General features: G+C 44.2%; 1 protein-coding gene across 2 annotated transcripts in view; it reads left to right on the top strand.

The window, feature by feature from the left end:
* The first annotated feature begins 24,434 nt into the window (after positions 1-24,434).
* Positions 24,435-27,977, top strand: part of COL5A2 (collagen type V alpha 2 chain) — a 186,965-nt gene continuing 183,422 nt past the window's right edge. The window contains exons 1-2 of one of the 2 annotated variants that reach the window (XM_053360184.1): positions 24,435-24,524; positions 25,028-25,160. In XM_053360184.1, coding sequence (XP_053216159.1) covers positions 25,058-25,160 — 103 coding nt within the window. In that variant the 5' untranslated portion in view covers positions 24,435-24,524; positions 25,028-25,057. Of the gene's footprint in view, positions 24,525-25,027; positions 25,161-26,555; positions 26,649-27,977 lie in introns of those variants that run through there. The other variant, XM_053360191.1, reaches the window with a different exon arrangement.

The raw sequence follows: 27,977 nt of genomic DNA, 5'->3' as shown, positions 1-27,977 counted from the left end.
TAGGTGCTTACTGTACTTACAAGAACTCATACTTGTTCCAATAAGAAATCTTTTGAACTTTGGATTGAAATTTGTGATATATTTTACGTCTCAGAAGCCTTTGCTTTATTCTATCGCACCATTTCAATAGAGTGTTCTAACAAGACTTCCTGATTAGTCCCATATGTCCATAAAATTACTTCTCCAGAAATACAGGAAGGGGGAGTATTCCAGCCTCACAATATAGAAATCGCTTATCTCTTGCTTCTTTTTAAACTGAAGTATTTCTGATTTAGGTTAGAATGTATTGGGAAAGTTGGCTTTGCTTTCACTATGTTCAATGTCTCTTCACTCTTCGACATATTCCAGCCAACCTGCAACCAAATAGGCTTATGTTACACATATGTAGCTGGAGGTTTTAGAAGTTGAAAAGTTGGTGAATGCGTGGGCTGACTCCGTTGAAAAGCGTGCCTAGGAAGTGATCTGAACGTTCTGTGGGCTATGATTTGCAACAGCTCAACTACACATATGAATCACTACTTGATGCTATGGTGGTCAGCTGAAGAACATGTAGGGATGCATGAGGAAAATGTGATTTTGTGAATTCCAGTATGAACTGGCCCGATTGTCACCTTCCAGACTAATGTGTGGCTCAGAACATAGTCATCCACAAGCTTTCACCCTTCTAGAATGTTCTGATGCTTTAAAACCAGGGGTTGGCAAGGTTTACCTTGCCTGGGCAGGTTCACTCCAGCGGAGATCCCTCTGTGGGCCGGATCGAGTATGCGTGTCAGTGCACGTGGCTGTGATTTCTGGCGTCTGCACAGACACGATTTTTGGCGTCTGAGCATGCACAGATGCGATTTCCGGCACTGTGGAAGTGAGTCCCCATGCCGCACTGCGCCGGTTTAGCGCAGTGTGTGGGGACTTGCTGAGCAGGTGGCTCAGTTTTGGGGGGGGGCTTGTGGACTGGTTAAATGACCCCTGTGGGCCGCTTGTGGCCCATGGGCCTTGGGTTGCCTAAAGGTAAAGGTAAAGGGACCCCTGACCATTAGGTCCAGTCTTGACTGACTCTGGGGTTGCGGCACTCATCTCACTTTATTGGCCGAGGGAACCGGCATACAGCTTCTGGGTCATGTGGCCAGCATGACTAAGCCGCTTCTGGCGAACCAGAGCAGCGCACGGAAATGCCGTTTACCTTCTCGCCAGAGCGGTACCTATTTATCTACTTCACTTTGACATGCTTTCGAACTACTAGGTGGGCAGGAGCTGGGACAGAGCAACAGGAGCTCACCCCGTCACGGGGATTCGAACCGCCGACCTTCTGATCGGCAAGTCCTAGGCTCTGTGGTTTAACCCACAGCGCTACCCGTGTCCCTGCTTTAAAACATGGCTTCAAAATGTATCAGAGTGCCTAAAGGTAAAGGTAAAGGGACCCCTGACCATTAGGTCCAGTCCAGTCTTGACTGACTCTGGGGTTGTGGCACTCATCTCACTTTATTGGCCGAGGGAACCGGCGTACAGCTTCTGGGTCATGTGGCCAGCATGACTAAGCCGCTTCTGGCGAACCAGAGCAGCGCACGGAAATGCCGTTTACCTTCTCGCCAGAGCGGTACCTATTTATCTACTTGCACTTTGACATGCTTTCGAACTACTAGGTGGGCAGGAGCTGGGACAGAGCAACAGGAGCTCATCCCATCGTGGGGATTCGAACCGCCGACCTTCTGATCGGCAAGTCCTAGGCTCTGTGGTTTAACCCACAGCGCCACCCGTGTCCCTGCTTTAAAACATGGCTTCAAAATGTATCAGAGTGCATTTACAATGCGGATTCTGAGACAATGCATTTAGGAATGCTCATTTTGAGAGAAAATATATGCAAATGTAGATTTGTAAATTCTTTTAAAATAAAATAAAAATGCTGAGTGGTCTGAATGGTATGAACCAGATTTATGACTGAATGCATGCAAAAAGTTACAGGCAGATGTGTCCATTCCTAAACAAAATATGCATGAGTGTGCCAGGTCTTTCTGATATTCTAAGATAAGAATGGTGAACTGTCGCCCTTCAAATGATGCTGAACTCCCAATATTGCTGAGCATTGACCATTGCTGGCTGGGGCTGATGAGAGTTGGAAGTTCAATAACATCTGGAGGACCATAGGTTCCCCATCTGTTCTCTGGGAAAGGGTATTCGTGTTAGTTCATTAGCTAATTTGTATTTCTCCCACATTTAAAAGGGTCAAACATCCAAAATAGTTAACAGGAAGAATTAGGAAATGAAAACTAAACCTGATTCATAGCAAAAGATCACACTGAGCTCTCCAATATGCCCTGTTGCACTTTTTCTGGGAATTTGTTCCGTGTCATTTGGACTACCATGGAAAAGGTACCTGGAAGTAGATTGAAGTGGGCAGTGAGTTTCATATTGGCCAAGGTGGTCTGTGTGCAGGATGCAACCACTGAAGGGCCTTATAGGTAGACATCAGTGCCGTGAATCAGGCGTAAACTAATCAGCAACTACTACAAAACTCGTATGCACCATCTTTTGTTCCTTAGGAAGTGAGTAGTTCTTCCTTGGAAAACACAAGAGCATGGATGATTATGGCAGGATCCCTATTCTCTAGGACACGGGTGTCAAACACAAGGCCCGCGGGCCGAATCCGGCCCGCCAGACCTCGTCATGTGGCCCGTGTAGCCGCCGCCGGCCGCCAGCCTTCACCTTTTATTCTCGCTTTTTTTTTTTGGACACAAGAAAGCCACCTCTTCAGCGCATGCGCGGCAGCCTACAAGCCAGAGAACGTCTGCCCTCTAGCGGCGCCGGCCGTTCTACACAGGAAACCTCCACTTTACCTGCATTCAGGAAACCTCCACCTGTAGGACTTACAGATACAACCGGCCCTTTGAGGGCGACCAAACTGCTGATGCGGCCCCCGATGAATTTGAGTTTGACACCCCTGCTCTAGGAGAAGGCATAGCCACCTTGTATTTTTCAAGGTGTCTATGTGGCGCTGTGGTCGAAACCTCTGAGCCTTGGGCTTGCTGATCAGAAGATTGGCAGTTTGAATCCCCGTGACGGGGTGAGCTCACGTTGCTCAGTCCCTGCTCCTGCCAACCTAGCAGTTCGAAAGCACGTCAAAGTGCAAGTAGATAAATAGGTACCACTCCAGCGGGAAGGTAAACGGCATTTCCGTGCACTTAGTGCATTTCCGTGCACTAAGCCAGAAGCGGCTTAGTCATGCTGGCCACTTGACCTGGAAGCTGTACGCCGGCTGCCTTGGCCAATAAAGTGAGATGAGTGGCGCAACCCCAGAGTCGTCTGCGACTGGACCTAATGGTCAGGGGTCCCTTTACCTTTTTATGTAACTGAGTTTAGTTTACTTATTGCCTGAGCTGCTTCCTGTTTCTCAAAAAGGAATGTGTACGGAACTCCCCTAGGTTGCACCTCCTATTGAGTTGGCCAGTGTGTGTGCAGAAGAGGGTGGCCAAGATGATAAAGGGTCTGTAAACCAAGCCTTATGAGTAACAGTTGAGGGAGTTGGATGTGTTTAGCCTAGGAGAGAGGAGACTGAGAAGAGATATGATGGCCATCTTCAGATATTGTATCAAGTCTCTCCTTTTTTCTTACAGCTAAAAGGCTATCACATGGAAGATGGAACAAGCTTGTTTTCTCCTGCTCTGGAGGGTAGGACCCAAACCAATGGATTGGAAATTACAAGAAAGGAGATTCTGAATGAACATCAGGAAGAAATTGTTGATGGTAAGAGCTGTCTGACAGTGGAACGGACTCCCACGAGAGGTGGTGGACTCTCCTTCCTTGGAGGTTTATAAGTAGAGGTTGGATGGCCATCTGTCATGGATACTTCAGTTGAGATTCCTGCACTGCAAGGGTTGGACTAGTTGACCCTCAGGGTCCCTTCTAACTCCACAATTCTCTGGTTCTTACTCCACTTACAAGGACTTGCACACCTCCAAGAATACCAGTATTCCTCAGCAGCACCATCTGCATCTTGTTTAGGTTTCATTTCATTCTGCTAGCTTCATCCACTTGATGACAGCATCCAGATAAGAGTTGCTCCCAGCTGTTTCAAAGGGGGGGGTGGAATATAGATTTGGGTGTCATCAGCATATTGATGACACCATGCTCCAAAGCTGTGGACAATCTCACCCAGCAGTTTCTTATAGATATTAAACAAGATTGATGATAATAATGGGCTGCTGTGAAAAGTTACATGATGGTCCCTGTGGGGTTCAATAGGCTACCCTTTGAGTCCACTCTGAAAGCACGCTAGAACAAGACAGATGACCAGCATGGCATAGCAAAATGCCACGGTCTACACTAGGGGAAGGGACATAACTAGAGTACGATGGTAGAGCATGGTAGAGCATATGTGTTGCATGGAGATTTAATCCTTGGTGGCGCTGTGGGTTAAACCACAGAGCCTAGGACTTGCCGATCAGAAGGTCGGTGGTTCGAATCCCCACAATGGGGTGAGCTCCCGTTGCTCAGTCCCTGCTCCTGCCAACCTAGCAGTTCGAAAGCACGTCAAAGTGCAAGTAGATAAATAGGTACGGCTCCGGCGGGAAGGTAAACGGCCTTTCCGTGTGCTGCTCTGGTTCGCCAGAAGCAGCTTAGTCATGCTGGCCACATGACCTGGAAGATGTACGCCGGCTCCCTCGGCCAATAAAGTGAGATGAGCGCCGCAACCCCAGAGTCGGTCACGACTGGACCTAATAGTCAGGGGTCCCTTTACCTTTACCCCTGGAAGACTTCTGTCAGTGTAGACAATGTTGAGCTGGATGGGCCAGTGATCAGACTGGGTATAAAACAGCTGCTTACGTTCCTATCAAAAGTCATGAGATCTCCAGGATAATGGAGGCATCATCTCCTGTAGGTTTTATATGTATGCAATTACGTTTCCGAGCACAATTCAAAGTGTTGGTGCTGACCTTTAAAGCCCTAAACTGCCTCGGCCCAGTATACCTGAAGAAGCATCTCCACCCCCATCGTTCTGCACAGACACTGAGGTCCAGCTCCGAGGGCCTTCTGGCTGTTCCCTCACTGCGAGAAGTGAGGTTACAGGGAACCAGGCAGAGGGCCTTCTCGGTAGTGGCGCCCGCCCTGTGGAACACCCTCCCATCAGATGTCAAGGAAATAAACAACCACCTGACTTTTAGAAGACATCTGAAGGCAACTTTTTTAAGGGAAGTTTTTAATGTTTGATATGTTATCACTTTTTTATGTGCTGTAAGCCACCCAGAGTGGCTGGGGAAACCCAGCCAGATGGGTGGGGTATAAATAATAATACTATTGTTGTTGTTGTTGGTGGTATAAATAATAACACTGTTGTTGTTGTTAAAGCTGTCAGTGACCTTGCCTACCAGAGCACACTCCTCCATTGTCATCCAAGACAGGTGGCTGCCAACTGCAACAACAGTCCAAAATGACAGAGGCCAAACTGAAATGAGGTAAGAAATGTGACATTCAGCACAGGTTGCACAACTTTTCCCCATGCAGAAAGGTTGGAAATTGGCCAGTTGGCTCATCCGCTGACTTCAGTGTTGTGGTTTTCAGAAGAGTTTGGATCATAACTACCTTCCTTGCAGAAGATGGCAACCCCACCTCCCTAATCCACCCTACCTCCATGATCTCAAATAAACAGCATGGTTCCTTCCAGTAAGCTTTAATGGGGCAGAATTGGGAAGGTTCTCAACTGCACCAATACTAATATTACTACTACTTTTGTTGTTGTTTAGTCGTTTAGTCGTGTCCGACTCTTCGTGACCCCATGGACCGGAGCACGCCAGGCACCTCTGTCCTCCACTACCTCCCGCAGTTTGGTCAAACTCATGCTGGTAACCTCGAAAACACTATCCAACCATCTCGTCCTCTGTCGCCCCCTTCTCCTTGTGCCCTCCATCTTTCCCAGCATCAGTGTCTTCTCCAGGGAGTCTTCTCTTCTCATGAGGTGGCCAAAGTGCTGGAGCCTCAGCTTCACGATCTGTCCTTCCAGTGAGCACTCAGGGCTGATTTCATTAAGAATGGATGCGTTTGATCTTCTTGCAGTCCATGGGACTCTCAAGAGTCTTCTCCAGCACCATAATTCAAAAGCATCAATTCTTCGGCGATCAGCCTTCTTTATGGTCCAGCGCTCACTTCCATACATCACTACTGGGAAAACCATGGCTTTAACTATACGGACCTTTGTTGGCAAGGTGACGTCTCTACTTCTCAAGATGCTGTCTAGGCCTGTCATTGCCCTTCTCCCAAGAAGCAGGCGTCTTTTAATTTCGTGGCTGCTGTCACCATCTGCAGTGATCATGGAGCCCAAGAAAGTAAAATCTCTCACTGCACTACTACTAATATAATATTCTGCGATATTTTACTAGAAAAAGAGGTGCTGAAACTCACCATGAATGCCTTGTTCTTTTCTAATGGCAATGGCACCTGCCTGAGAGGTGCCGGAACTGAGTTCTGAATGAGTTCTGAGAGGGGGAAAAATGCCCTGAATATATTAAATTTGTATATTACCCTACATTAGAAGGTCCCTGGGTAATTCACAGCAGAAAAAAATACAAAGCGAGAATATGATATATAAAACAAAACAAAAACAAACCAATAACCTCTGTCTCACAAGCATATTTAAAAAGCCATAGAACGTTAATCAGCCGAAAACCTGGTTGAAGTCAAACATTTTCGCCTGGTAGCTAAATAGATGTAATGAAGGAGCCAGGCGATCCTTCCTGGGGAAAGCATTCTGCAAATGGAGAGCCTGCAGAAAAGACCTTTTCTTGTGTTGTCACCCTCTGGATTTGTGGAGGAGGCACACAAAGAAGGGCCTCAGATGATGAACTCAGAGTCTGGGTTGGTTTGTATGCAGAGAGGTGGTCTCTGAGGTATTGTGGTCCTGAGCTGTTTAGGGCTTTATAGGTCAAACCCAGCACTTTGAATTGGGCCCGGGGAACTAATTTGCAGTCTGTGCAGTCGGGCCAGGATCGGTGTAATATGCTCAAACCATTGGTCTTCAGAGTCTCAAAGTGTGGTGAAAGTGTGGTGTGGTGGTTAAGAGCGGTGGACTCGTAATCTGGTGAACTGAGTTCACGTCTCCACTCCTCCACATGCAGCTGCTGGGTGACCTTGGCCTAGTCACACTTCTCTGAAGTCTCCCAGCCCCACTCACCTCACAGAGTGTTTGTTGTGGGGGAGGAAGGGAAAGGAGAATGTTAGCCGCTTTGAGACTCCTTCGGGTAGTGATAAAGCGGGATATCAAATCCAAACTACTACTACTACTACTACTCTTCTTCTTCTTCTTCTTCTTCTTCTTCTTCTTCTTCTTCTTCTTCTTCTTCAACAGCATATCTCCAGGAACTATCCATCCCTGTTACAAATGGTTACAAATAGCAATTGTTTTTATTGTCATGGGGAAATGGGAGATTTGTACATGTATGAACCCGCTGGGCCCTTTTCTTAGATGTGCAGCACAGTCCTGAACATGCTTACTTGAAAATCCTAGCATCATCAATGGGGCTTACTCCTAGGAAAATGTGCGTAGGATTTCAGCTTGAGACTATCCTTGAGCAATCAGGTTGAATGCTCTAGGGGAAGTGTTTTTCAAAAGAGCATTTTTTTTAAATTAAAAAAAATTCTTAAAATGAAGCATAGCTAGTGATAAGCTCACCTACGGAGTCCAAAACACCTTTGTTTAAAATTCAGAACAGTAATAGAATTTACGTTTGACAAGCAGCGTAAAGCCATGACAAATTTTCAAGCCGGATTTTACCGAGACTACTATGAAGTATTTGAAAATCTGTTTCACATATGGATTCAATCCATAACAATGTAAAAGGCTGTAAAATATTGGAAAGAAGTTGGTGGGGAGGGAAAATGGAAAAGTAAAGAGAGTACATAAAAGACCTCTCTTTTTAATAAATCTGCTTTTCAGTCTATATTTGAAATAACCAGGCAACTGTTTTCACAGTTTTATAATATTGCTATACTGGGCTACAATTCCATTGGTGACTTCACCCCCCAAAAAAGTAGAGAAAGTGAATTATATCTCTTGTGGTTAGGTATCATACACATCCAAACCTTGGAACAGAGTCTGGTTTTTGGACAATTCCTATTTTTCCAAAGTCATTCTCATTCTGGCAATGTTTTTACATCCCTTTCTCCTGTAAGAATTACTTCCTTTCACTCCCTATTGTCACTGTAAATTTGCTCTCTCAGCCATCAGCCACCCTAAAACTGCCAGAGGTAAATAAAAATATATAAAGAACAAATACACAGACTCATAGAATTATAGTGTTGGAAGGTATCCTGAGGGTCATCTAGTCCAACCCTCTGCAGTGGCAGGAATCTCAGCTAAAGCACCCACTGCATATGCCATGAAGGAGAGTCCATGGCCCTCTGTCGATGTATTCACCTTCATCAGCTAATTTTTAAAGGGTCGTGTAAGTTTGAAGACTTTCGGATAAATATATCCTGTTATTTTCTACGTTTCTCAAGGATAACAACTACATGTGGGTATATCAATGTGTACCTTGAGCTTTTCTGTGCTGGTTTCTAATCCATAATTGACTTCTGACTTCTGCTCAATGATTGAAACTAAGACCTCCATGACAAATCTGGACTAATATGGACTTATCTCTACTCATAAACTCTTATCTCTAATTCTGTAATGAATTATTGTGTTATACATATTTTATGAGTTTGAGTTTGTAATCTCTGTTAGAGTTTGTAATCTCTATTTGAGTTTGTAATCCTTGTCAGAATACATACTTCTGAATGAATTAGTTTTTGTTGCTATTGACTATTGATTTGCGAGTAGGGACCACTCCCACTATTGAAACTTACATTGGCCTGAGTTCTTGGTGTGCTTTTTTCTTGGTATATTTAATAACAAGAACCCCAACTTATTTAACGAAGGAGAGCCCACCACCTCTTGTGGGAGTCTGTTCCACTGTTCTTTGCGTCAAAAAGTTCTTATTGATGCTTTGTCAGAATTTCCTTTTTTGCAACTTGAATCCATTGGTTTGGGTCCTTGCCTCCGGAACAGGGGAAAACAAGCTTGCACCATCTTCCATGAAATTATTCCACAAAAAAGTGTTTGTGTGTTCACCAATGAGCATCAAAATGGCCTTCTTTCCCCTCAAACATGGTGATATTTGGAGAACATTCTGCAAAGTTCCACCTCCTTGTTCTACTGAGGGTGAGGAAAAATAAATCTCAGAAATGTCCCCAGATAAGTATCATTTGAGAAATTCCAGCTTGGCTGAAACACCCATTCTCTTTTATCCACCCATTTGTACAGAGACCAGGACCTTCCAAATTTGCCTCAATATTTTCTTTAGGCAAAATTTAGCTACATCTCTAAGACTCTAAGGGGGGGGTAGGGGAGGGGGTTATTGGTTTGTGGGTATTTTGTTGTTCTTCTTGTTTTTATCTTGTATTTTTATGTTGTGAACCACCCTGATAAGGAGCAGTATACAAATTTAAGTAATTAAATAATAATAATAACTGACAACAGAATTCCTGTAGAACAGAAAGCACTGATAGATATGTGTAGGGAAACAGAGGCCTGGAACCAAATTTTTGCCAGAGTGACAGATATAAAGCCTGAAGTTGCGCCTGAAGTTGCAGCTATGCCCTAGTCTGACAACAACAATGACTACTATTACTACTACTACTGGAAATGCAAGTTATTCCCAAATAACAGGAACTGTGCAAGTCAAGAATAGCCAACCTAGTTCCCACCAGGTGTTGCTGAACTACAATTCCCATCATTCCTGACCACTGGCCATGCTAATTAGACCGGATAGGGGTTGTAGCAGAAGTGAGAGCTGGACCATAAAGAAGGCTGATCACCAAAGAATTGATGCTTGTGAATTCTGGTGCTGGAGGAGACTCATGAGAGTCCCATGGACCGCAAGAAGATCAAACCTATCCATTCTTCAGGAAATCAGCCCTGAGTGCTCACTGGAAGGACAGATCGTGAGGCTGAGGTGCCAATACTTTGGCCACCTCATGAGAAGAGAAGACTCCCTGGAAAATACCCTGATGTTGGGAAAGATGGAGGGCACAAGGAGAAGGGGACGACAGAGGACGAGATGGCTGGACAGTGTTCTCAAAGCTACCAGCATGAGTTTGAGCAAACTGCGGGAGGCAGTGGAAGACAGGAGTGCCTGGCGTGCTCTGGTCCATGGGGTCACGAAGTGTCGGACACGACTAAACAACTAAACAACAACAACAGGGGTTGTAGCCTGACAACATCTTAGGGTGGGCCCTGTGTTGGCTACCCTTGGTGTAAGCAAAGCCAGGCATGAGGGCATGAATTAACTTCACGCTGAAAATACTTGCTTGATCGTTCCAATTTAGAACTTTACTGGGATATTAGGTCCAAGGAAATTGGATTCATTCACAGAAAATAACTCACATGTCTAGGGGGAAAAATCTGTTCTTCATTTGGGTCCCTAAATTTGAGCACGGGAGCATCTAATGTCCTCCCTGAAGGATACGAGTAAGTGAAATATCTTGGGATATTGTTTATTATCCTGGATTTGGAGTTTCATCTTTCATTCCTGAAAGTCACCCCCTCTTATTCTGAACCAATTGTTCACTGGGGCACCCAGGGTTCACATTAACATCAACATTGTGGAGGGGCAGTTCTGGGTAGCCAATTGGATGCAGATGTTGACGTGAATGGGGGAATGCTCACTGCAGAATCCATCAGGCTTTGGACTGGAGTGCAGGTCTAAAACGTGGGCAGAAAGATTTATATGCATCTCTATTGTGAAACAGATACACGGGTGTTTCTGCAGCTGTGGCTTATCGATGTCTGTATTGCAGACAGATCATGTCTGTAAATCTCTTCAAACGATGAAGCTCTTTCCACAAATAACATCCAGTAGGAGAGATGGAATGCACACACAACCTGTAGTTAACCAGATTCTGCATTATGTAATGGGTAGTCTCAAATCTATTCACCTCATTAACACTATTCTAAATTGGAAAAGTTTATGGAATTACCGCTCACCCCCTCCGAGAGGTGGGCAGGGTTTGCGATCCAGTGTGAGGCTTCCCGGGATTAGGGGGCCACCCACCTTGGCTACAGGGTGGCCGTTGTCCCACCCCCATCCCAGCGGACCAATGGACTGTGGGCTGGGCAAGGGCAGCGGAAAAGGCCAATGCTCCTTGTATTTGAGTCTTTCTTCTTTCTTACGTACCCCTCTCCGGGGCAAACCCTTGTGCTCCTTTCGCCTCGGGGAGGCCTTTGGTGCTAGAGCCATTTGTAAACTTGGCCCAGTCTCACCATGATTGCAACAGAGAAGTGAGCATCATTTTCTGATGTTGATCAGTGCCCTAATTTTATTGAATGTTGATACCTTCTCTTATTATGAACGCCTACTGCAAATGTTGGTTAAATAGAAGTATGGAGAAATGCTCAAATGTTAGTCATAACATGTACCGGATTTGTCACTCTTGCGTATAATTCAGCTTAAGCTCTCTGTATTGTCTGCCATGAATTGCTTTGACAGAAGAAATGCATTCGTCGGTTTCACATTTCACACAATTACTGACCCAGTGAAACAACTTGCGATTGTCTTCTTAATCTTCAGTAAACCCCACCCCCAACCCATTTCCTATTTTAATTTGAACTAGGAGAGGATTTGAGTTAGGTCAACAGCTGCATTATCATACCACTTTAACATTCATGGCTTCTCCCAAGGAATCCTGGGAACTATCATTTGAGAAGGGTCCTGGGAGCTGTAACTCTTAACAACTCTCAGCACTCTTAACAAATGACAGCTCCTAGATTCTTTGCGGGAAGCCATGGCTATATAAGTTACAACATACAAGTTTCTGCCGTTAGGCAGAGTGAGGCACCTGCTTCAGGTGGTTGATTTGGGGTATCAGGAAAGGACTCTAATAGCACTTACGCTATGATCCTCTGTAGATTTACCCAAGTGTAAGTCCCATTGGATTGGGATGCATAACTTTACTTGCCTATAAAAGTGTAATAATCAATCAATCAATCAATCTTTATTGGCATAGAATGCAATAGTCCTAAAGTACCGTAGTTTTTGCTCTATAAGACTCACTTTTTCCCTCCTAAAAAGTAAGGGGAAATGTGTGTGCATCTTATGGAGCGAATGCAGGCTGCACAGCTATCCCAGAAGCCAGAACAGCAAGAGGGATTGCTGCTTTCACTGCACAGCGATCCCTCTTGCTCTTCTGGCTTTTGAGATTCAGAATATTTTTTTTCTTGTTTTCCTCCTCCAAAGGTGCGTCTTGTGGTCTGGTGCGTCCTATACAGCGAAAAATATGGTATGATACATCTTGAAGACTGACCCAAAATCAGCCTCTAATTCAGGCATAGGCAAACTCGGTCCTCCAGATGTTTTTGGCCTACAACTCCCATGATCCCTAGCTAACAGGACCAGTGGTCAGATGTGGTGGGAATTGTAGTCCCCAAGGGCAGAGTTTGCCTATGCCTGCTCTAATTTAATATCCATAGGGCAATAGATAATGTGGAAGATTGTCTAATATTTTTGTGTTGGAAAGACGTACAACCGCCTACAATCTCTCTCTCTCTCTCTCTCTCTCTCTCTCTCTCTCTCTCTCTCTCTCTGGAACTGAACTTTGTGTGTGCTAAACTCCTTTTGAATTCAGTGAAGTTTTGGAATTCAATGCAGGCTTATGTGAGAAAGCCAACAGAGTGGGTGTGTACTAGCTCTTTAAAGCTTTCTTTGTGTGAGTGTGTTTTATCGCAATGTATCACATACTTCTAATCCACTGGCAACAGAATAATAACTGAAATAGTTGTTTATTTTAAAAGGGGAAAAAACCAATAATGTTTACATGAATTCTTATGAAACAGAAAATTAAACATATGTGGAATACCAGGGCCAAGGAAAATGCCAAAGAGTTTATAAAGCCAAAGTTTGATAGCCTAACGTGGTGTTCTTTTGTTCATTTTATTTTTATTCAATTTTCTTTTTCATTCATTACATACATCTCATATTCATAACATTTACTATGCATTCCTTCCTCCCTCCCTTCCCCCAGCTTCTGCTTCTGATTTGTTTCTCCTTTCACTCATCTTGCTACCTCCTAAAAGAAAAAGTACTAATAACATATTTATACAATAACATCTAACCTAAAAACATAAAGATAAAAATAAGTACACCATATTTCTCTATCTTCTACACATTTTCTACTACTGATGATGTGAATGTTTATTTAAATCCTGCCATCAAGTCTATAGACTTTCTTTGTTGCTGCAAATATAATATAAATGGTTCCCATTTTTTTCCCAAAGTCACTGTTGTCTTTTTTCTTGTAGTCTGTCATTTTTGCCAATTCTGCATAGTTCATCAACTTCTCTTGCCATTGTTCTTTAGTTGGTATTTCTCCAGTCTTCCAATTTTGTGCAATCAACATTCTCGCAGTTGTAGTGGCATACATAAAGTCCTCTTTTCTTTCGGTATATCTTGGCCTAAGATACCTAGTAGAAAGGCTTCTGGTTTTTTTTACAAAACTTATTTTCAACATTTTCTTCAACTCATTATATATTATTTCCCAATAAGCTTTTTCCTTTTTGCAATCCCACCACATATGATAAAATGTGGTGTTCTTTTGAGTAAAGAGTAGGGGAATAGAACTAACAAAGAAATAATTCAGCTATCTTCAGGGCTGGATCTAGATACACCAAAGAAGAGTTTCAGTTAAACGCATTGTGAACTTTGCATGAGAAATCGGGTGGGCAAAAACGGAACTCCACAGCGCCATCTGGTGTCACAGTGTTATAATGCATGTACAACACATATAAAGCGCTTTTTCTTTGCCAGTGTAGCTGAGTCCCAGGGTTCAACGTAGTAGAATATTCTCATTTGTCAGTTGATTCATGCCAGGACCATTTAGATCAGCAGGCAATTTGCCACCATCTTTTTGTCAGGATGTACACTGTCCTCATGCCCAGAGTTAGTACCTGGTTTGGTTGATTTGACTATTCCATTAGCTTGTTTCCAAGACAGCAAATGAAGCTTAAAAAAACAAAACAACAAGACACCCATGATTTTCAATGTTCCTATATTCAGAGATTCCTTTCTGCATCCACTTTTATCTGCCAAGCACCTCCACCTCAGACTCTACCATGTTGCAGAGCATTCTTGTATATATCATCAATCTTTATTACGGTCCAGAGACCCAACAAATTGTTACAAAGCAATGCACAATTCATACAGCCTACCTCCAGGTTAAGCAAGCATTTTGTTCAGAATATAGGGATCATTGGTTCTTGTAACCACCGATAAAAACTTTGCCACTGCTAATGTTCTAGCATTTGTCCGGTCTTCCAATAGGAACCTGACATAGTGAGCCTCTGATTTTTCCCGGGAAAGGTACCAGCAAGGGTAGTATCAGTTCAGCCCTGGCTTGCTCATATTTTGCGCAGTGCAACAAAATATGTTTTATGGAATCGATGTCTTGAGCACATGAGCAAAGTCTGTCCTGGTAGGGAACTCCTCTCAACACTGCAGAAAGAAAGACGTTTAGTCTGGCGTTGGTGAAAAGCCTTCAATAATTCGGTACTGTCAGGTTTTTAATGTAAGATGTTAACTTAAAGACATATTAAACCCATATTGTACTCCTACTGCCAGCGGACTACAGACTGTGTGTGTATATATTCTAGAACACAATACTTAGTTCTAGGGCCGGCCCACCCATGAGGTGAGGTGAGGTGAGGCAACTGATCTGGACCCGAGGAGTGAGTAACTCGCCTCCTCTGAGGGTGAGCCCTCCTACTGCCATGCCTGTGCTTCCTGCGGTGGGGGCATGGCTATGGGATGTGCCTGTACCCACAGGGGATACAGCTGTGGGTTTTTTTTGCCTCAAACAGCAAAACATTGCAGGCCAGCCCTGCTGAGTTGATTCACCCTCAGATACATGCAATGTTTCCTTGCAAGGCAAGGTGCAGCGGAAGATCAGTATAACTGGCCAAACACTTCAATAAGGACAAGCTAGCTTTCTTATCGGCTGAGTGAAAAACCCCTTAAGTTAGGCTGCCAACATTTTGGACCAGTGGACACATTTTTGTTTTCTCCTTCTCTCCCCCCCCCCACTACATAGAAAAATATACAATGTGGCCACATTCTTGCACACACTCATGTACACACAGCCACAGATGTGCACCTCTCACTCTCTCTAAAAAAGGTAAAGGAACCCTGGATGGTTAAGTCCAGTCAAAGGCGACTATGGGGTTGCGGCGTTCATCTCGCTTTTCAGGCCAATGGAGCCGGTGTTTGTCCACAGACAGCTTTCCGGGTCATGTGGCCAGGATGACTTAACTGCTTCTGGCAGAACAGAACACCGTGAGGGAAACCAGAGTGCACAGAAACACCGTTTACCTTTCTGTCACAGGAGTACCTGCCATATTGCCCCAAATATAAGCCACACCTTTAAAATTCAAGGGGGGAAAAGAAAAAAAAGACAATACCTGAATATAAGCCGCTCCCTTAAAATTCCACAGGCATTCACACACGTTCTGTTTTACTGTGTGTCTGTTTCAGCAGCGATATCGTAAAAGCCAATTTTTGTAAGGTCGTGAATTTAAGCTGCACTTTAACTTTTCGCAGTCGGAATTTGATGGGGAAAGTGAGGCTTATATTCAGGCCAATACGGTATTTATCTACTTGCATTGGTATGCTTCCAAACTGCTAGGTTGGCAGGGACAGAGCAATGGAGCTCACCTCGTTGCGGGGATTCGAACCGCCAACCTTCTGATTGGCAAGCCTAAGAGGCTCAGTGGTTTAGACCACAGCACCACCCGCATCTCCCTCTCTAGTAACTGTCTAGATGGGTTCCTGCCTGGGAATTGCATTTATGCTGCCTTAAGTTCCATGATGGAAGAAACGTAGGCTATAAATGTATGGAAGTAAATAAGCAATACCACTCAAATGCATTATGCCTGGATGCAAGTGCTTTGGGGAAACACACACAAAAATAATGTTTGAGCTTTGCACTGGTATCTGCTTTTGGAGGCTGAACTTAGCTTAATAAAAAGCAGAGATGAAAGTGCTTCAGAGCAGATACATTTCCTCACATCTGAATAACTGGAGAGTCCCTCCGAAGCAGGGATTAGGAAGTGGGGTATCTGCCAGTTGCAGACGGATGTGAGTCCTGCTCGAAGGAACTGCCTCATATCAAGTGAGCATTGCCTATTCTGGATGGCCGCAGTTCTGCAAGCACTCCAGGATATGGGGGATATCCAGTGCCGCTCTTACATTTGCAAAATGGAACTTCCCTTTCCTGTCCACACACCCCTGCAGTCCCCTTAAAATCTGCTCCAGGGAGCATAATTTGGGGTCAGCAGGAAGGAAAGGGCAGTCCTGCTGCATGAGTTGAATTACTTTCACATGTCACTGGGTACACACTTATATCTTTTGAATCACCTTTCACCTGAGCCATATAACTGGATACGTGAGAGATTTAATTTGGGGAACTTCTGCAAGAAATGCAGGTGCTTCTTACTACAGTGGTACCTCGGGTTACAGACGCTTCAGGTTACAGACTAACCCAGAAATAGTACCTCGGGTTAAGAATTTTGCTTCAGGATGAGAACAGAAATCGCGCGGCAGCAGCGCAGCAGCAGGCCCCATTAGCTAAAGTGGTACCTCAGGTTAAGAACAGTTTCAGGTTAAGAACGGACCTCCGGAATGAATTAAGTTCTTAACCCGAGGTACCACTGTACTGAGCCACAGTTTCCCTGGTGCCTTTTTCTTTAGGAATGATGTCTAAGGTTTGTTGGCTGAATGTTGAATGCTAGGTGGTGATAATAACACTCTCACCAGTAGAATAATTGCATCATGGCCATCAATGAAAGGTGATATGAACAGAATAAATGACATAAGAAAACTGATAGATTCACCCAAGGGGAGTGAATGCTTTCTAGTTTGTATTGGGGAGAAAAAGAATTCAGCCACCTTTTCCATAACACAGAAGGAGTAATCTCTTAAACAGACAGATATCAGAGTTTCATTGGATCTTCCAGCTAGAGTTCTTAATAAAGGAAGTGTTAAGTTGTGGGCGAACATATCAGACGACACAGCGATTCTTCCAAAGCAGCTCTTTGTAAGCTGGAACAGAACTAAGCTGAGGAGCTCAGTCAGCCTGCTTATATAGAGCTCCAGAACAATGTAACTGTTGCCATTTGCTAAAACTATCCAATCACTGAACGTCACTTTTTGATCCTTCATTTGCATACAAAACTATGCAATCACTGAACGTCACAGTATCCCCCTGCTGGCCCAGGGTGAGAACTTCAGTACATAACAGGAAGAATCAGCCTCTCTTTAGTCCTTACTAAATGAAGTGAATAGTAAAGAGGCCGCTAACATACAACCCTGTCTGACATCTCTAGTGCTTATTGCTGACTTTGGTGCATCTGTATGCGAATGCAACTAATGAGAGTAATGAAACAAATATAGAATGGAACAACAGCAATTTTCATGAATGGGTAATGAAACAAATACAATCTTTAATAGTGAAAATGATTGGGTGTGTGACTAAACATATACATCTTCTTGCAGACCCTAATAATAACCAGAATTGTACAACCTGTTAAGTAAAATTCTGCCAGCATATAACAGATGATCTCACGTTATTTGATTTAACAAATATTTGGATCTGATTTGTCAAAAATAAATGTAACAAATATATAGCGATTCTTACCTTCATTTAGCCAAAACACCTCCAATAGTTCTGCACACTAACAACATGCCATATCATTGTGCCAAAATAAACAAGCAGTTTCTTCTATTACCACAGCCTACTGTATACAAATTAAAATTCCTGAACTCACCTAAAAATCTAGTATGATAAACATTCCTATTATGTAGTGGAACAGTTGTTGCACACAATACATTATTCACTGTGATTTTGCTACAAGATATGTTCATTCCGTTGCGTGTTCCAAAACACTCCTCTCAAGTATGCAAGTCAGGTTTATAATTGATTGCAGTGATTGTTGTTTTTTTTGTTATGTTCTTTTCCATTCCAAGAAAGCTAACGTTTTAGTAAAAAACCCCCAAAAACTGTTTTGAACATATGTGAGAGAACATTCAGTGATGAGTGTTGAGTGATGCGGGAAGCTGCACCATAAGTTTCACTTCCATACAACTCTAAAAGATACAGGCAGCTTCTGAGGATGAGGATGAGGCTGCATTTGCACCATACATTTGAAACACAATGCTTCCCCCCCAGGGATGTCTTAAGTAGGGGTCAGCAACCTTTTTCAGCCTTTGGCCGGTCCACCGTCCCTCAGACCATGTGGTGGGCAGGGCTATATTTTGAAAAATAAATAAATGAATGAATTCCTATGCCCAACAAATAACCCAGAGATGCATTTTAAATAAAAGCACACATTCTACTCATGTGAAAACACCAGGCAGGCCCCACAAATAACCCAGAGATGCATTTTAAATAAAAGGACACATTCTCCTCATGTAAAAACATGCTGATTCCTGGACCGTCCGTGGGCTAGATTGAGAAGGAGATTGCCACATCTGGCCCCCGGCCTTAGGTTGCCTACCCCTGGTCTTAAGCATGTGGTGCCGGGGTGCAAAGATCTGCCCGTTGCCCCTCCCAGTTGCCCAGTCCCAGGAGCGCAGAAGGCTGGAGCCGGCCGGCCGCCTCAGCGTCTTGCTGGCTCCGTCGCCTCCGAACTCGCAGCGCAGAGCCTCCTGCAGCAGCAGAGCCCACCGTGGCACTCTGACCGACGGGTGGGCTCTTCCCCGGACTCAACTCTCGGGCCTCGGACTCTTGACCTGGCACCCCTGAGATCCCAGCGCCCAGGTGCCCCGCACCCCTAGCGCCTATGGGTAAGATGGTCCTGCTTCCCCACACCCAATGAAATATGGAAACTGTAGTTTGCCTCACACAGAGCTGCAGTTCCCAGCACCCTTAACAAGCTACAGATCCTAGGATTCTTTGGTGAAGCATGCTCTTCATATTGTGTATTCAGCCATAGTCTTGTTCCCTCTTTCTCTGCCAACAGTGCACCGCCGCTTCTGTCTCTTTCTGAGTTTCTTCTGCAATTCCTTAGGCCCCTCTTTCTTTGTCTGATGTTCCTCCATGGCCCCTCTTTCACTGGCCCTTCATTTTCACAACTTTCTGTCACACTTAACCTTCTTTTCCACCTCTTTCCCCTAGGCTTCTACCTTCCCCTCAGTAGTCTGCACCACATCCTTCAGCCTTTATACCTCTCTGGTCACTTAGATCCCCTATCTCATGGGATTTCTTCTCACTCTGTTTACCAGTACTTTGTTTTGTGGTGGAATGGTCTGTTAGTTAATGAATTTTGGAAACAGATTGGTATAGAAATATCTTGAATTGTGGGTAGGAAGGTGGGGATATCTAAATCAATGGTTCTTATTAGTCTGAGTAGCACCAAATTAAAAACAAAAGAGGAATGTAAATGGGTAAAATTGACGGTAACTGCAGCCAGACAGTTTATAGCGTGTAACTGGGAAAATACAGAAGAGCTGGGGGTGAACCAATGGAGGGGAAAAAACTGAATAATAATAATAATAATTTTAGAATATCTAATTGTGAAGATACACAGAATGAAAGGGTTTAAGGTCAGTGAGAAAGAGGAGGATTGGTTTGGGAAGATATTGAATTATTTGGGTAGGTTTGAACAAATTGGGGCAATTAAAATGTGAAAAGGTAAATAAACCTTGTGGATGGAGGAGTGTTAACGTATATAAAATTGTGCATATGGTTGATTTGAATATGTTATCATTGATTATGTATACACAATGTATCAGCCGCCTGGGGGATTTCACTGTTTGTGTTTGGTTGTTGGTAAAAAATAAAAATTGTTTAAACCGCCCCCCCAAAAACAACAACAACAACACCCAGTACTTTGCTTGCTTCCTAACCCCTCCTTTCCCTAGCCTCCCTGTCAGGTTTTCCTAGAAAGAGGGACCTTGAAACTGACTTGTTCCACACATATTTTATCACCCAGCCCTTTGCAGCCCCAGCAGTCAGAATGATCACGAATTACTGATTAGGCTTGATGTGAGACATGCAGCTATCTCTCTTGTTTTTCTTAATTATAGCTGCAGGGGTCTCCAATTGCTATCAGAATCACAGTGCGCAGGGAGGGTAGATGAGAGACCTCTAAGGCTCCTTGGGGCCTCCCTAGCCTGGAGAATCAGCAGCTTCACTGGGTATTGTATTGATCTTTATTACGGCCATTGGCCCATCACAGGACAGTTCCCCATACCAACATAATGTACTTAAACCTCCAAATTTAAAACCGCCAAAACTTACAAAAAACAGACAAGAACCAAAGCAAAACAAAAACAAAAGACCAACATCATACATTACAATAAATTTGTAACATAAACATCGCCCTCTACTCATAAATTAGTAGAAGACATCAATGGTGATATCACCTAATTACATCCTAAAACATAGATCATAGTTTAAAGGGATTATCCAAGCCGCACAGGAGTCCGTTTCTCTTCTTTAGGGATAGGACGCTGATCAAGAATCTGGCAACCATGAGTGATCTTAGGGGGTCATCATCATTTAATAGATATCTCAGTTTGGCTTCATTCATATCATCGGCAATTCCCTTTAGATATTGAGCAAGAAACTTGCACCTGGCCGATGAGTGAAAAGCACAATCAAGAATTATGTGATGCAACGATTCCGGTGCCCCACAATTACAATCACATAAGAGCGATATCTGTCCATTGGAGAATCTATTTCTCAGAACGTTCGATGGGAAGGTGTTGAATCTTGCCTTTACAAAGGCATATCTATGAGCCGAAGAAGTTAAGGAATTCAAATAGTTTGGGAGCCTTAAGAGGGGTAATAAACCAAGGTTTAGAGGTGAGCAGGTACCATTGCCCACTTCACTGGGTAACTTGGTTCTTCTACAGAAAGTGGGATGTGATTATTCCACCAGTGCAGAAGAACTAATCTTTCTTTCTTTTTTTAAAATATTGTTTTATTGCTCAATTTCCAAACAACAAATTATACAATCACCTACATAATTCCCCCCCTTTCCGCCCTCCCCTCCAGCATGGACTTCTCTCAGCTCCTTTCCCTGATTTCGCTGCCCATATTTTCTCTGCATATTATAAAATTATATATATCCTTACATATCTATTCTTCATGTTATCAACAATAAATTTGTGTATGTTTATTCAAAACCTGCCAAGGAGTCCAATTCAGTTTGTTGTGTTTTCAGATACAGTGGTACCTCAGGATGTGAACGGGATCCGTTCCGGAGCCCCATTCACATCTTGAACAGAATGTAAGACACCACAGCATGTTTGCATGTGCGCGGGTCGCGTTTCACCGCTTCTGCGCATGCGCGTGATGTCATTTTGACCATCTGTGCATGTGCGAGCAGCGAAACCCAGAAGTAACGCACTCTGTTACTTCCGGGTTGCCGTGGAGCACAAACCCGAAAGCGCTCAACCTGAAGCATATTTATCCCGAGGTATGACTGTAGTTTGTATAAAGTTCCCATTCTTCCTTGAAGTCACAGTTGTCCTTGTCTCACAATTTGTATGTCAATTTGGCCAGTTCTGCATAGTCCATCAATTTCTCTTGCCCCTGTTCTTTTTTTTTTTGAAATAATTTTTATTAATTTTCCAACATAAATTTAAACAAATTTTAACATCCAGTTCTCACCAACTACTTCTTTTGGACTTCCATCAGCCTGTCTGACAATTTTCCGTGTTATAACTTTTTCTCACATTTCTCACTTTAATATTGCACTGTATCATTATTTGCCTTATCATATTATTTAAGCAATATTTCTACCAATAATTCTCACAGAGCTTCTTGAAAACTTACAAACGTTAACTGTTCATCACATATATTTTTCATATATTCTGTAAATTTATTCCAGTCCTCAGTGAATCTCTGATCTCGTCGGTTCCGAATCCTCCCTGTTAACTTGTCCATTTCTGCGTACTCCATCAATTCCATTCTCCATTCTTTCCTTGTAGGCATTTCTTCTTGTTTCCACTTCTGGGCCAACAAAATTCTAGCTGCTGTTACTGCATATAAAAATACCTTCGCATCCTCCTTTTTAATTTCAAAACCTCTTGCCACTGTTCTTTTGTTGGGGTTTCTTCATTCGTCCATCCTTGTGCTATCAAGACTCTTGCCACATACATAAATAAGTTCCTTGTTTTCCTTGGCAGGTCTTGCAGAAGGACTAATCTTTCTTGATGGGGTCTCAGGCAGAGGGACCAGGAAAGTTAGGCTTTGCTGAACCCACTCAGGTTGCCTACTCTGCTGTGGCGGGCCCAGGTAAGTGGAATAACTAGGAGTCCGTGGACCAGTGGGGGCTCGTTCTGGTCTAACGGCTTGCCTTCTCCTCCATCCCTCAAATATCCTAAATGGATACCCTTTGCATTCTACTGTTTAAACCACTGAGTTACAGGCACAAACACAGGTAGGCATCTTGGAAGCAAGAGCCCAAATTGTCCTCAGGCTTGGCACCAGAGGTGGATCACTAGTTGCCTTAGCCATGGGACTCCTCACTGAAGGAGGACCTGACATTACACCAAGCCCTGGGCCAGGCTCCATCTGGGTAACAAAAAAAAAAAGCCAGGATCATGTTACAAAGGCTGAGGAGAGACCATCCACAGCCAGGGGGAGTTCAGCCTCTGCCATTGATGCTGAATGGGTCCCAGGCCAGAGGGAGTGGCAGTGCCACAAATGCTAGATGGAAACCTGACCCCTCCGCAGAAGTGCCCGGCTACAGGCAAGGACTCTGAAACATACAGTGTGGATTTCATGCTCTTTATTCAGCTCATAGTGAGGAATGCCAGTTCCCGCAAAATGTCTGCTTTATATACATTATTTACACAATGGGCCCCATGTGATTGGCTAATTCCGGGATTCTCCTGTAGGCCAATCAGGTTGCGGATTCACTTCTGGAATTAGGAATTAGGTGGCTCCTGCGGACCAATCAAACTGTTTCATTTTGGATCCTATTGTTCTAGGACCAATCGGACTGCTGCATTTTGGATCCTATTGCTCTAGGACCAATCAGACTGCTGCATTTTGGATCCTATTGTTCTAGGGCCAATCAGACTGCTGCATTTTGGATCCTATTCAACTCAGTACATAACAGACTCCTAAGGGGTAGTGGTCTCCTGGGCAGTGACTGTCAAGGGGGCATCTTGGGGGGGGGGAAACTTTGAAAGAGTGATCTAAAATTTACAACTTGTTTTTCCTCGAAGGAGAACTACCTGTGGGTTTGCCACCCCCTGTGCTTACATCTTAATGCCAGGCAGGGGAGAATAGATGGGAAGGGGATGTACACCTTTTCACATCTTGCGTCCCCCCCCCCACAAGTTGGCTTTGATGCTAAGATGGAGATGGGGGCCTCAAGGGGACCAGCTCTGGGAGAGCAGAAGGTGAGCTGGACACCTCTTTCTGCCCACCAATTATCTTTGCATTATGGTTAGCCAGCAACGGATGACACAGAACAATTGGGGGTGAAAGCAAGAAGTCTAAACTCTGCCATTTTCACGGTAGTCCATCGCTCGTTTTCCGAGGAGCCAAATGGTAGGGCCAAACAGAGGGTTGCTGGTGTGTCAAGTCACCCCCCACAAAAAGTATTTAAAGCACAAACTTCCTGCAAGGAACCTTGGGAACTGTAGTTTGTTAAGAGTGATGGGAATTGTAGATCTGCGAGGGGTTCCCAGGATTCCTTGGAAGAAAGCCATGGTGTGAATGTGACAAAGGTCTAACATGAGAAGCAGCCCCTTGTCCATCCGATTTTGTGGTCCCTTGTCATGGGGATGTATAAAAAATTGCTGGTGGTCAAGGGAGGAAAACGGAGAGCAGTCAGTGGACTTGTTTTTGCGTGTTTGTGTGCTTGTTTTGCACAGCAGCCGCAGAACAGGGGCGTATCAGCAGGTGAGGCCATTGAATTTCGGCAACACTTAAAGGCCCATGGCCTTTCTTGAACCTCCGTTGCATGCAGTGGCGTAGCGTGGGGGGTGCAGGGGGGGCCGGCCGCACCGGGCGCAACATCTGGGGGGGGCGCTCGCACTCGCAGCTCTCTGCCCCTACTAAAATCCACGTGTTAGGGGGCGCAAATTACTTGCCTTGCCCCGGGTGCTGACAACCCACGCTACGCCACTGGTTGCATGGTCTAGAAGCTAGAGCCTGCCCCCGGCATAGAAATGACCAGTTTGCACACTGGATTTCCCTGCCACCATTAGAGGAGGGAGAGATGGGCAGCTTTCACGGTCACCTAGGAGACTAGGGTAGCCTTAGAGAATGCAGTAGCTAGAGGGAAAGGAGAATGGTTAAAACTCCCAGACAGTCATCAACAAGGAAAAGCTGTGTGTGTGTGTGTGTGTGAAGCCTCTTCCCAGAAGCTTGGAGGAGGGGGGCTAGGTCTCCCTTTCCCTGACCCGTTACTATATAAAGAGTGTCTTAGCATCTCAGCCTCCCTTCTCCTCCTTCCAAGAGTGCGAGTGGTAGAGTCATCTTACCTCCGCCAAGTATGTTCTGCTCCCAATAAATTCTTTACATAGGAGATCTTTTCCTGAACAACAGCAGAGAGGAGGGGGGGACGACACAAAACCAAACCTCCTCTCAAAAACTGTGCATGTTAAAAAAAAATAATAGAGGGGAAAAGTTTGAGCGGAGAGAGTGAAGCGAGTTCTGATTCGGTTGTTTACCATCAATCACGCTATTTCTTGCCAGGGACTGGATGGTTATGAGCCTCAAGAAACTGAAAAGGGGCAGGAAAAAACGTGGAGGCAGCATTCTTCCTATTTAAAGCTGCATCACTTTGGGGGGGGGGGGTGTTTGCAGACTCTGCGAGAGCTAGTGCAGTTTTTTCTTTTCTTTTTTTTTTAAAGCAAGCAAGCATCGGGAACTGGCAGACTTCTTTTCTGTTTCATCCTGCGTGAGTGCTGAAAGGAAAAGAGCTGGCTTCATGGTGTTCAAATAATATTTTTACACTTTTTTTTTTGCATCCCCCCCACCCCGCCCGCCCCAGGAGGAGGATATACATGTCTAATATTTAGACATGATGGCAACCTGGACTCAAAGAAGAACTTTGGTCATTCTTATTGCTTTTCTAGGATGTTTGCGAACAATACGAACACAAGAGGAAGAAGAGTTTGAAGGGGGTGAGTTATTTTCTTCCAATTCTTCTTCTTTTGTTGCTTGCATACGTTGAGTAACGGTGGATCGGGAAGTCTGGAAGGGGCTTTTGTGTGCGTGTGTCCGTGTGGTCTCTCCCCTGCGTGTCACTGTTGTGAAATGGGGGCTTGAAAAGAAACGGGCTGGAGATGGATTTCAAAAGTTGAAACGTCTTTTGCTTTCTGTGCAAACACGGGAGTAAGTAAAGAACAATGAAATGTGCAACAAAGCAAACGAGAGGGGAAAAAAATCTCTGCAGTGAAAAACCCTGTTACTTGGCATTATCCCTCTGTGTGAGATTGTGGAAAGTTTTATTTTGTGTGTGTGTGTTGCAACAAAAGAGAGTGGTAGGGACGAAACTTTTGGAACATTTTGAGGACAGAGAGAGAGAGAGAGAGAGAGAGAGAGAGAGAGAGAGAAGTAAACACAAGGACTTGGGAGGGTGGAGTCCTTATGCACTGCCTGAACTACATCTGTTTTATTCCATTCTTTGTTTGAGAGAATTACACAGAACTTTATTCTCCTTTTCTCCGCTTTTCTCTTTCTCTTTTCGGGAGAGAGAGCTGTCTCCCTGTTGCCCAGCGACTTGGGCTTGACGGAATCCAGACTTCTGACATACTGTGTTCCCACCCTTCAGACTTCTGTGTTATCTGGATATTGGCATTTTGTCCCCTGGTGTTAGAGAGGACAGGAAGTTAGGAGGCTCGGGTACTTGTCTTCGTGGCATTGGAGATGGTTTCCTTTCAGCGGGCCTGTTTGCTTCCTATTTGTATCAATTAAAATGCAGTGTTTGGGAGGGTTTCATAATAGGTAGATTCTGCTGTCTTAATATATTTTGGCTAGCTGGAAAGTCGCATGTGGCGGTGAAAGTATCCCTCATGGGATCTGATATATTTGTCACAAATTGGAACTGAGACTAAGGTGAAACATATATAAAGATCGTTTGCAAACTACTGGATTGCATTGTTAAAACGGTGTTAGTAGGATGCACAATTGTCTTTGTACAGAATGCAGTAAAATGCTCGATACGTGGTTCAGGTTTGAACCAGGTCAGAGGGTTCCCCCCTCCTCTTGCAAAGCAAGACAAGCCTTTTTCTAGTTCTGTACATTGTGCAAGCAGACCGGCAGAGCCTTTATGTAACCTTCTCAGCTGACTCAAGATGATTTGCACCAGGGCTTCAGACAGGACCGATTTGAAATGGGAAGACAATGGGAAACACACAGCCCCCTCTGAAGCCATCTGTACACAGAGGTGTAATTAGTTCGAGTGGGTTTTACAGAGCGATCCTATGCATGCTTACCCACGAGTAAGTCTCGCTTTTCCCAGTAGGTCTTGTTCCCTAGCAAACATGCTTAGGATTGCAACTACAACACCATTTTGTCGAAAGTAGAAAAGGGAAGCTGGAGCACAAAGTTTTAACTTCAAAGTAAATAAGAAAGCATGCTTCCAGCGAGCGAGATTTCTGAAGGGCTAGGTTAGTACATGCCATTTGTCTGTTTGTTTCTGTTATGGAAACCCTGGGGTGAGCCAGGGATGTTGCATTGCAACACATTTGCTAATGGATATTACATGCGGAGAGGTTTTCAACTGAGCAGATGAGGATGACTTGGCAGGCCAGAATGTGAACTATTTTATGGCATGACCGTAGCCTATTCGGTTATTGTCCCTTCTGCCTAGCGGTTTTACTACACGTTTAAAACTATATGAGTTGCCTTGGATTCAAGACTTGGAGGAGCACATCTGTAACCTCATTTTCACAGGAAGCACCAGCTTGTTTTGTGGTAGGGATTATCTAATGACACGATCCATGATGCAGAAAGCGTGTGTTTTGTAAGTCATTGTAGTAGTTTTATTTAATGTGGGATTACAGCAAGGCCAGCCAATGCGTGGCATATTGGCCAGCCAGCTGCTGGGTGTTGCTGATTCTCTAGCTTGCTACTTTTGCTGCTGCCTCTACACTAGGGTATGTTGCAGTCCCAGATGGCAATGTGGTGCCTGGAGGCAGCACTGAGAGTATAGCTCCCATAGGATTAGGAAACTAGAATCTTCCCTAAAGCTTCCTCAGGACACATGCCTCCTGGTTCCTAGGCCTTTATGGTAGCGTTGTCTCTGCATACTTCCAAAAGTGCCTGCTCTGAAGCGGAACAGGCTGTTCCCTTAAGCTGGACAATTTGTGAGATGTGCTGGCGAGTTTTTAAGATCCTGCACCTTTCCAGACCTCTGCATGTACTCCTCAGCTCCAGCTGGGTTGGCATTGTTTGCTACTATTCTGGTTGAGTCCTATTGACTACACTCATCTTTAATGTGGGTATGGATGGCTGGAGGTCTCACTTTTCTTCAATAGAAGTGCTGAAAGTCAGGTGGGATGCTATCCCACTTCTTTTTAGGGGGCCCTATGACTTGTTTGCTAGTTTTCAGGACAACATAGTTGAATGTGGCCTAACCACACCACTTAGGTTGAATTTAGATTCCGTTTAGATGATTTATAGCCCATCCTTTGTACAAGCCAAAGGGTGGTTTACAGCAAAATCAAACCGGTTCAAAACAATAGCAGAACTTCTAATTGCATAAAACAACTCACATCAATTTACTAATAGCAGCAGTAGTGCACTAATCAATTTATCCAATCAAGTCTCCTCTTCCTCCAAACGCCTGCTGAAAGGAGGACATTTTAACCAATCGCCTGCACTTATATAGAGATGAGACCTGGCACACTTCTGCAGGGATGGAGTTCTACATACTTATTTATAAGATTTCTATCCTGTGTTTCTCCATAAGGCCTCAGGGCAGGTTACAACAATCT

The sequence above is a fragment of the Podarcis raffonei genome, chromosome 1 (assembly GCF_027172205.1).
Source record: "Podarcis raffonei isolate rPodRaf1 chromosome 1, rPodRaf1.pri, whole genome shotgun sequence".
NCBI classification, from domain to species: Eukaryota; Metazoa; Chordata; class Lepidosauria; order Squamata; family Lacertidae; genus Podarcis; species Podarcis raffonei.
The sequence above is the reverse complement of the archived record's forward strand: the minus strand, read 5'-3'. Positions and strand labels throughout refer to the sequence as shown.